Source organism: Bufo bufo, chromosome 1, assembly GCF_905171765.1.
Source record: "Bufo bufo chromosome 1, aBufBuf1.1, whole genome shotgun sequence".
Lineage (NCBI taxonomy): Eukaryota > Metazoa > Chordata > Amphibia > Anura > Bufonidae > Bufo > Bufo bufo.
In genome coordinates this window covers 140203221-140214505 of record NC_053389.1, presented here as the reverse complement: position 1 = coordinate 140214505, position 11285 = coordinate 140203221, and the positions used below count along the sequence as shown (strand labels likewise).

The 11285-nt window shown below is 41.7% G+C and overlaps 1 protein-coding gene across 1 annotated transcript; it reads left to right on the top strand.

Moving 5' to 3' along the window:
- Nucleotides 1-2032: 2032 nt before the first annotated feature.
- LOC120995271 (actin, clone 302-like) lies at nt 2033-11053 on the top strand. Its single transcript, XM_040424407.1, has 2 exons — nt 2033-2045; nt 9942-11053. Exons 1-2 carry the CDS (start codon nt 2033-2035, stop codon nt 11051-11053), a joined length of 1125 nt encoding a protein of 374 aa, XP_040280341.1.
- Nucleotides 11054-11285: the final 232 nt, after the last annotated feature.

Sequence of the window (11285 nt, the reverse complement as noted above, 5' to 3'; positions counted from 1 at the left end):
ATTGACGAATCGCTGAAATACCGCTGGCGCATTCGTCAACCCAAAAGGCATTACCAGGTTCTCAAAATGACCCTCGTGCGTATTGAAGGCCGTTTTCCACTCATCCCCCTCCTTGATCCTGATCAGATTGTATGCTCCTCTCAACTCCAACTTGGAGAACACCTTGGCTCCAACAATCTGATCAAAAAGATCAGAGATCAAAGGCAGGGGATATGGATCCCGGACTGTAATACGATTCAGCTCCCGGAAATCCAAACACGGTCTCAGTGATCCATCTTTCTTCTTCACGAAGAACAAACCTACAGCCACTGGAGACTTAGATGGTCTAATATGACCCTTTGCCAAACTCTCGGCGACATACTTTCGCATGACCTCTCTCTCGGGTTGAGAGAGGTTGTAGAGCCGAGACTTAGGCAACTTAGCCCCCGGAATGAGATTCACAGGACAATCATAGTCACGATGAGGGGGCAATTCCTGAGCCCCACCCTCCGCAAACATGTCCGAAAAATCTGAGAGATACTGAGGCAAGGCCGTAACGGACACTTCAGAAATAGATGTGACAAGACAATTATCCGAACAAAACTTGCTCCAACCAATGATTTGTCTCGCCTGCCAGTCTATAGTTGGGTTATGTTTAGACAACCATGGCAACCCCAAAACTATCGGAGCTGGCAAATCCTTCATGACGAAACAGGAAATAATCTCAGTATGTGAATCACCCACCCTTAAATGAATATCATGAACAACGTGAGAAAGGCTCCCTTGAGAAAGAGGGGAAGAATCAATGGCAAAAACACGAATCTCGTTCTCTAACGTGCAAATACTTAGTCCCAAACCCTGAAGAAACAGAAAGTCAATTAAATTTACCCCAGCACCACAATCAAGAAAAACATCAACAAACACATTTCGAGACTCTAGCGCCACCATAGCTGAAAGGAGAAAACGGGAACTGCAGGGAACTTGCACACCAGTCTGCTCCACCACACCATTCATACCACCAAGTGTGAAGGAGTTTTTTTTTTCTTTTTCTTTTTTCTTTATCACTCTCCCCTGTGGTTCAACATACGGACAAGAAAAAACAAAATGACCCCTCTTTCCACAAAAGAAACATAAATTGTGCGCTTTACGAAAGTCTCTACTATCCGAATGGAAAGATATCTGACCTAACTGCATGGGTTCCTCTCCTAGGCCAGAATAACAAGCAATATCTCCCTGGGCAGCTGGTGGAACAAAACTACACGCGGGAGGAATCCCCTGCACAGAGGGACCCTTACCCCTCTCTCTGATACGTCTATCCAAACGTATCGCCAAAGACATTGCATTTTCCAAAGTATCTGGGTATTCATGAAAAGCCAGAGCATCCTTCAACCTTTCAGATAACCCCTGACAAAACTGGCTACGTAACGCGGGGTCGTTCCACCCCCACTCAGTAGCCCACCTCCTAAACTCTGTGCAGTAAACCTCAGCAGTATGTTTACCCTGTAGTAAGTTACGTAGCTTTGACTCTGCCATTGAAACTCGATCTGGGTCATCGTAAATCAATCCCAGGGCTTTAAAAAATTCCTCCAGCGACCGGAGAGCCAGAGATCCGGGCGGCAGGGAAAAAGCCCAGGATTGTCACCTGGAGGCACCGGATGTGACAGGTAAGTGCTGCTGTATAGCAAGTACAGCACAATGTGGTGTGTGGGGGGAGGGTCGATTTAGAGAACTGGGCCAGGGTTAATGCAAAGTGTTAATATGCACTGTGAATATAAGCCCTGTACTGTGTTGTCACTGTGCATATTAACCCTTTACTGTGATGTCACTGCATATTAAAGGGGTACTCCGGGATAGGAAAATAAATCCCCTATCCAAAGGATAGGAGACAAGTGTCTGATCAGGGGGGTCTGGCCGTTGGGATTCCCCACGATCTCCTGTATGGTACTCCGGATCTCCTTGTGCCCAAAGAGGTGGTCAACACTCCCTCTCCATGTATCTATGGGAGAGCCGCAGATACAACACTTGTGTATCTCCGAGTCCTCCATAGAGATACATGGAGGGGGAGTGTTGACCACACCACTGCTCCGTGCGGTGGTTGACACAGCTTATTTCTTGAGGATTGAGGCGGGGCGCCGTACAGGAGATCACGAGCATCCCAACAATCTTTGTGGGGGCCTCATGTTCGAGTTTCGCCTAAGGCCTCACAAAGTCTAGAGCCGCCTCTGTCCAGGGGGCCCAAGTAAATTCTTGCCCAGGGTCCAATCAATATTGAATAGGGCCCCGTATACCAAGCACAGCACTGTACATTGTATAGTGGCTGTGCTTGGTATTGCAGCTCAGTCCCATTCACTAGAATGGGACTGAGCTGCACATAGGCCATGTGACGGATGGACATAACATCTCAGGCTGAGGAAAAGGCCACAGCATTTGCCCAAGCACTGCAGTTCTTTCAAACAGATGAATGGTGGGGGTACTGGGAGTCAGACCCACCTTTCGGATATTGATGACTTATTCTGAGGATAGGTCATTAATAGTGATGAGCTGCAGGGGTCATATTCGAATTCGTGATATTTCACTAATATTTTGTAAAAAATTAATTGAATATTCTCAAATTTGAATATTCGTTATATTCTACATTCTTTATTTTTTACTCGAAATTCGGCAAGGTAATAATCGCGTAATATGCAAATATTACGTGATCAATACAGGCGTGTATTAAAAACGAATATATAGCACTATAGAATATAGTGCTATATATTCATTTTTAGAATATGAAGTGAACACTGTTCAGATGGAAAAAAATGACGAATATTCGAAAAAACAAATATATAGCACTATATTCAATATAGTGTTATTTATTAGTTTTTTAGAATATTCGTCATTTTTTTCCATCTGAAATGAGCAGTGTTCAGTGTTCACTTCAGATGGGAAAAAAATGACGACTATTCTAAAATACAAATATATACAGTAGCACTATATTGAATATAGTGCTATATATTAGGTTTTTTTAGAATATTCGTCATTTTTTTTCATCTGAAGTCATGATTCCTCCCTGTTTAAGTTACATAGAAACATAGAAACATAGAATGTGTCGGCAGATAAGAACCATTTGGCCCATCTAGTCTGCCCAATATATCTGAATCCTATGAATAGTCCCTGGCCCTATCTTATATGAAGGATAGCCTTATGCCTATCGCATGCATGCTTAAACTCCTTCACTGTATTTGCAGCTACCACTTCTGCAGGAAGGCTATTCCATGCATCCACTACTCTCTCAGTAAAGTAATACTTCCTTATATTACTTTTAAACCTTTGCCCCTCTAATTTAAAACTGTGTCCTCTTGTGGTAGTTTTTCTTCTTTTAAATATGCTCTCCTCCTTTACAGAGTTGATTCCCTTTATGTATTTAAAAGTTTCTATCATATCCCCTCTGTCTCTTCTTTCTTCCAAGCTATACATATTAAGGTCCTTTAACCTTTCCTGGTAAGTTTTATCCTGCAATCCATGTACTAGTTTAGTAGCTCTTCTCTGAACTCTCTCTAGAGTATCTATATCCTTCTGGAGATATGGCCTCCAGTACTGCGCACAATACTCCAAGTGAGGTCTCACCAGTGTTCTGTACAGCGGCATAAGCACTTCACTCTTTCTACTGCTTATACCTCTCCCTATACATCCAAGCATTCTGCTGGCATTTCGTGCTGCCCTATTACATTGTCTTCCCACCTTTAAGTCTTCTGAAATAATTACTCCTAAATCCCTTTCCTCAGATACTGAGGTCAGGACTGTGTCAAATATTCTATATTCTGCCCTTGGGTTTTTACGCCCCAGGTGCATTATCTTGCACTTATCCACATTAAATTTCAGTTGCCAGAGTTCTGACCATTCTTCTAGTTTTCCTAAATCCTTTTCCATTTAGCGTTTCCCTCCAGGAACATCAACCCTGTTACATATCTTTGTGTCATCAGCAAAAAGACAAACCTTACCATCGAGGCCTTTTGCAATATCACTTATGAAGATATTAAACAAAATTGGTCCCAGTACAGATCCCTGTGGAACCCCACTGGTAACATGACCTTGTTTTGAATGTTCTCCATTGACTACAACCCTCTGCTGTCTGTCACTCAGCCACTGCCTAATCCACTCAACAATATGGGAGTCCATGCTCAATGACTGCAGTTTATTGATAAGTCTTCTATGTGGGACAGTGTCAAAAGCCTTACTAAAATCTAGATATGCGATGTCTACTGCACCTCCACCGTCTATTATTTTAGTCACCCAGTCAAAAAAATCTATAAGATTTGTTTGACATGATCTCCCTGAAGTAAACCCATGTTGTTTTTCATCTTGCAATCCATGGGATTTTAGATGTTCCACAATCCTATCCTTTAATAGGGTTTCCATTAATTTGCCTACTATTGATGTCAGACTCACTGGTCTATAGTTGCTCAATTCCTCCCTACTACCTTTCTTGTGAATGGGCACGACATTTGCCAATTTCCAATCTTCCAGGACGACTCCTGTTACTAATGATTGGTTAAATAAATCTGTTAACGGTTTTGCCAGCTCACCACTAAGCTCTTTTAATAATTTTGGGTGTATCTCATCAGGCCCCTGTGACTTATTTGTCTTCACTTTAGACAGCAAACTTAGAACATCTTCCTCTGTAAAGACACATGCATCAAACGATTTATTAGTCATCCTTTCTAATGGAGGTCCTTCTCCTTTTTCTTTTGTAAAAACTGAACAGAAGTATTCATTAAGGCAGTCGGCTAGCCCTTTATTCTCTTCTACATACCTTCCGTCCTTTGTTTTTAATATAGTTATTCCTTGTTTTAATTTCCTTTTTTCATTTATATATCTGAAGAATGTCTTATCCCCTTTTTTCATAGACTGAGCTAGTTTTTCTTCTGCCTGCGCTTTAGAAGTTCTTATAACTTGCTTGGCCTCTTTCTGCCTAATCTTGTAGATTTCCTTATCTTCATTGCTCTGTTTTTTTTTATAATTACAAAATGCTAGCTTTTTATTTTTAATGATTTGGGCCACTTCTGCTGAGTACCACAGTGGTCTCTTCCTTTTTTTGCTTTTACTGACAAGTCTAATGCAATTTTCTGTTGCCTTCAATAATGCACCTTTTAAGTAGTCCCATTTCTCCTGGACTCCATGTAATCCGTTCCAGTCTGATAAGGACTCATTTATGACTAATTTCATTTTTGAAAAGTCTGTTTTTCTAAAATCTAAAACTTTTGTTTTTGTGTGGTGGGACTCTTTCACAGTTCTTATATTAAACCACACTGGCTGGTGATCACTAGATCCCAAGGTTTCGCCTACAATGACATCATATACCGAATCCCCATTTGTGAATACCAAATCCAAAATGGCCTCCCTCCGGGTTGGCTCCTCAACCACTTGTTGTAGAGATAACCCCAGTAGGGAATTTAGAATATCTGTACTCCTGGTAGAACTTGCTATTTTGGTTTTCCAGTTTATATCTGGAAGATTGAAATCTCCCATAATGATAACTTCTCCTTTCATTGTCATTTTAGCTATTTCTTCAACTAGTAGATCATCTAGTTCTTTAACTTGACCAGGTGGTCTATATATCACACCTACACGAGTTACTGCATGGTTAGCAAACTGCAACGTAACACAAACTGACTCTATATTGGCCTCACCAACTTGTATTAGGTTAGATTTAATGCTATCTTTCACATACAGGGCCACTCCTCCTCCTTTCTTGCCTTCTCTGTCTCTTCTGTATAAAGAGTACCCTGGTATGGTTATGTCCCAGTCATTTCTTTCATTAAACCATGTCTCCGTAACAGCCACTAAATCTACATTCTCAGATGCCATTATTGACGCAAGTTCATTGATTTTTTTACCTAAACTGCGAGCATTTGTAGACAGGACTCTGAGCTTATCATTTCTTAACCTCTGTGCTTCTGACCTGTTCTGGCATTGTTTCGGGGGGCAATTGGACTCTTTTATTTTCACTCTTTTGCCCCCCCCCCTTCCTAGTTTAAATACTCTTTCGCAAATTCTTGGAGTTGTTCACTAAGTACCATCTTTTTTGTACAGTTCCTTTCTATTCCAAGTAGAGCTATCATGAGAAACAAAGCCAAATCCTTGCTCTTGACACCATTTACCAAGCCATATGTTGAACTCCTTTATGCGCCTCTGCCTATCATTCTGAACATTATGCACAGGCAGAACTTCAGAAAATGAAATGGTGGATGCAAAATCCTGTACGTCATTACCAAGTGTGATAAAATATTTTTTCACCTCTGACACTTCATTGCAAGCCAGGTCATTTGTCCCTAGATGGACAAGAACATCCACGTCCCCTTCCTGCTTTGCTTGCTTAACAATATTAATAATACGTCTTCTATCTCTTCTAGCAGTAGCCCCAGGGAGACATCTCACAAAACCATTTCTTTAAGCTCCACACTTCTTATGATTGAATCACCCAGCAACAGCTGCTTCCTTTGAGACTTCACTTTATCTTTTTTGTCCTTGGCTGCAGTCTTGCATACATTAGACATAGGAGTCAATGGTTTCTCACCCTCTGTGCTTGAGTCCATATCCATGTTGTCCTTACATTTTGAGAGTGCTGCAAATGAATTATGGAGAACCACTGACTGTGGGACATGTCTTCTATCCACCACTCTAAGTCTTCCAGAACCTACAGTAACCCATCTGCCATTTCTGGGGGTCCTCTGTGGCAGTGGCATTGCAGCAGTCCTAGCTGGAGTTTGTTTAACAGATAATTTAAATATCTCAGATTTCAAAAATGCAATTTCCTGCTGCAGTAAGGAGAACTGTCTACAGATCTGACAGCATCCGAATCTCCAAAGAGTGGAACATGAAATAAATGCACAACAATTCCTGCACTGAACCAAGTCTGCCATTTTAAAGAGGAAAAAAATAAAAATTGTAAATTTAAATCAAACAAATCTTACCTTTTTTTTGTATTGTTTCCACCTTCCAGCCTACCTCCTGACTATCTCCTGCAATATCTCTTCACTGTACTTAATGTAGTACTTGAAGGTAGTACTTGCAGCTAATGAATTAGGCCAGCTAATGAGTCTGTCTCTATATATACACACACTCCTTCACAAGCTCCTCCCCCGGCAACAAATGTAACACCTTAGTGAGCTAGGCTCATTAGCAAACACACAATAACAAACACCTGACCAAATTCCTTACCTCTTCTCAAGCAATGGTCAGCAAAAAAAACACAGATGAGCCAGTTGCAAACTCCAAGCCAATCTCTTGCAGTATCTCTTCAATCTCTTCAGTCTCCTGCAATATCTCTTCACTGTACTTAATGTAGTACTTGAAGGTAGTACTTGCAGCTAATGAATTAGGCCAGCTAATGAGTCTGTCTCTATATATACACACACTCCTTCACAAGCTCCTCCCCAGCAACAAATGTAACACCTTAGTGAGCTAGGCTCATTAGCAAACGCACAATAACAAACACCTGACCAAATTCCTTACCTCTTCTCAAGCAATGGTCAGCAAAAAAAACACAGATGAGCCAGTTGCAAACTCCAAGCCAATCTCTTGCAGTATCTCTTCAATCTCTTCAGTCTCCTGCAATATCTCTTCACTGTACTTAATGTAGTACTTGAAGGTAGTACTTGCAGCTAGTTGCTTGTGGGCCAATGACTCATTGGCCCACAAGCAAGGAGGAATCATGTGTTCAGATGGAGAAAATGACGAATATTTGATATATAGAATATATAGCACTATAGTCAAAATATTTGAGATAAAAATTCCCTTTTCGAATATTCGTGCTCAACACTAGTCATTAATATTTAAGTCCCATAAAACCCCTTTAAGTGAATAAGCTGAATTATTGTACAAATAAAAGTTCAGCAACTTTCTAATCTAGGTTGGGTGTGTGAATTCCTCCCCATGATCAAAATCTTTGCTTGCTGTCAGTGAATGAAACCATTGTAGTTTACATCCAGAGGCTGAAATACATCTCACAGCTGAGACACTTTTCACTCTGTGTTCTGCACTGCTTGTCCAAGGTTTCTGTTAGGCCGCTGTCAGATGAGCAAGTGTCACGCTCCGGACTCGCAGCGCATCACCCGTCCTGAACTTCCACCACTGCCGGGGGTCGCATAGCATTATATTGATTTCTTATGCTATGAAACCCTTACAGTTCTGGAATGTACTGGATAACACTGACATAATGCTAGATGGAATAGCAGAGCTTATTATACTATTTAATACAGTAAAAAATTTACATCTCAGGCTACTTTCCCACTAGCGGCAGCATTCTCTGGCAGGCTGTTCCGACGGATGAACAGCCTGGTAGATCCGTGCTGCCGCTAGTGCACGCGTGCCACAAGAGGTCCTCTCCGGCCCCATTGACTATAATGGGGGAGGGCCGGAGTTCCGGCGGCAGCACAGCAAACATGCCGAGAAGCGGCCGGAATAAAACTACAACACGGGTCTTCTTAAAGAATAACTAAACTTTTGAATACATTTTTGTTAACATGTCGCTAATGCCCTAATAACAGTTTTTGTAATATACTTTATTTACGTATTTTGTATTTTTAGTAGACTTCCCCCCCCCCCCTACAGTGCAACTTTCCCTGTGCTCTTAAAATGTACATTTCTGTACACCGCTGACTTCTCAGTGGAGTACGGAGTTAACACTTTATCAAAGGGGCCGCAGCGCAGGGAGTACAGGCAGGAGCGCATACAAAATGTTGGCATAGGACATGGATTCCCTGTAACCATGTCCTATTCCAGGATTAGGTGAGCGGAGAGGGCTCCTGTTTCTGCCTGCGTCGCTAATCTAATTGCTGAAATGCAGGACTTTTAGCTTTGTGACCTCAGAATGGTGGAGGATAGGTGATCAGTATCTAAGGCCTAGAAAACCCTTTGAAATCTTCATTTCCTTCCATCCTTGTTCTTGCTTGTCAGATTTAGACTGGCCATAAACATTAAACAGCTCAATCAAAAACTATCAATTGTGGAATGTGTAGTGTCCCACTAGGTAGGCGTGGACACTACACAAGGGTCAATTGGTTCACGTGTTACTTCTGCTCACAAGGGACAGTGATATTATATTTAACTATGTACTTTAATGTATTTTCAATGTGTTTTTGTATGCAATGTTTCCCCTGTGACATGCATAGCAGGCCTATATAAGGGACTGTATCATTATCAACTGTAAACTGTCTGTACAAAGTTGGACTGTTTTCCAAAGTAAAGCAACGTTTGGTTCACTATACCACCTGTGTACCTCAATTACTGCTACTAGAAAACCAGTGTGCCACCGTTACAGGCACTGGCGTCACGATCCTTAAAGGGACCTTGCCTCAGGCACTCAAAATACCTGCAACATCCAGGGCACCTCATCTACCATCAGGTCTGGTCCCTACATCCGGAGTGTGCCCCAGAGGAACTTGTGTCTACCTCTCCTTCACTGCCGCATGCCTGCCCAGGGTCCTCCAAAAAGTGAGTAACCCTCGATTGCCCATAACCGTGACCTCACTATCGTAATACCCTGCAGGTCTGGCGTGCTGCATGGAGAAATTAACATTTGAAGAGCCAAAAGCTTATTCACAGGTGCAAGTGAATATAGAGTATTTTCCCTGTTGTCAGCCATTCGAGGCTTGGGATAGACTGAACATATTAGTCTTCAACAGGACAATGAAAAGGTAAAAGAAAATTTCTAGTGCCTATGAACACTACCATATTTTCAAATAACTCTAATTCTGTGAACATCCGGACATTTGTACAGCAATATCTCTGATATCAACTCAAATTTTTAATGATGCTGCTTCACTATTATAAAATTCTAATTTTAAGATTACTGTCCCTTTAAATAGCTCAGAATGTAGTGACATCATTGATTGCAGATGCATGTTCCATATCAGAACATGCTCGCCACTCAGTGAAGCTCTGGACAAGAAGTGAAATGTTCGATTCCCACGTTTTAGATGTTCCAGCTGTCATTTTTGACAACGGATCAGGCCTATATAAAGCTGGACTATCCTGTGATGTTGCCCCAAGATCAGTCATCAGCTCAGTTATTGGTCGTGCTAAACCACAATTCGGTTTAGTGGAAGCCTACAGAAAAAACTACTATGTTGGTGAAGAAGCTCAGGCCTTAAGAGGAATCTTAACGTTGACATACCCCATCAAACATGGCATTGTAACATCCTGGCCAGATCTGGAGAAAATCTGGAAGCACATTTTTGACTGTGAACTTCACATTAAATCCAGTGAAAGACCAGTCTTACTATCTGAAGCTCCTCTTAACCCAACTGACAACCGTGAGAAGATGGCAGAGGTGATGTTTGAGAGCTTCAACGTCCCAGCTATGAGTGTAGCAATACATCCTACTCTCTCTCTCTATGCAAATGGACGCACATCTGGCTTGGTCATGGACATTGGAGATGGTGTCACCACCACATTTCCCATTTTTGAAGGATTTTATCTGCCTCATGCTGGAAATCGTCTTAACTTGGCTGGCCAGGACATCACAAATTATTTCATGATGCTTCTTAAGGAGATTGGACTTTCCTTTGTCAGCAGTGCAGAGAAAGAGATTGCTAGAGACATGAAGGAGAAGCTTTGCTATGTGGCTTTAGATCCAAAGGAGGAGTTGATAAAAGATCCTAAAGAATGTTTAACAGAATACACTCTTCCAGATGGGAACGTCGTTACCACTAGCCACCAGAGGTTTCGTGCCCCAGAGATACTATTTTCACCATCTAATAATGGGGTGGAGGCCTCCGGTGTGCACACAATGATCTTTGACAGCATTCTCAGATGTGCCATGGATATCAGAAGGCCTCTATTCAAAAACATCCTGTTGTCTGGTGGTTCTACCCTTTTCCCAGGTCTTGAGGATAGAATTTACAAAGAAATCAGAACCCTGGTACCAGAGACTGTTAAGGTAAAAATTATTGCCCCAAATGACAGGAAATTTGCTGTGTGGATTGGAGGATCAATCTTGGCTAGCCTACCGTCTTTTAGGGAGGCGTGGGTCACGTCCGTAGATTACAAAGAATTTGGCCCAGCCATTGTACATCAGAAATGTGCCTGACTCCATTACCCTATTATGATCTACTGATGCGAAATAAAAGCAGACACCATCCAACCATGAAGCCTTGATGTTGTCTTTTGGTGGTTCCAATATATAATCCTTTCATTCACAGAGACAATTCCCCAGGATTATTCTTCTGGGGCATTTTATTGAAGATGTTCAGTGTCAGTGAATGAGAATTTTTGAACTCTCCTTACATTCTACCAATGTATCTGTATATGGTATTGGGGAA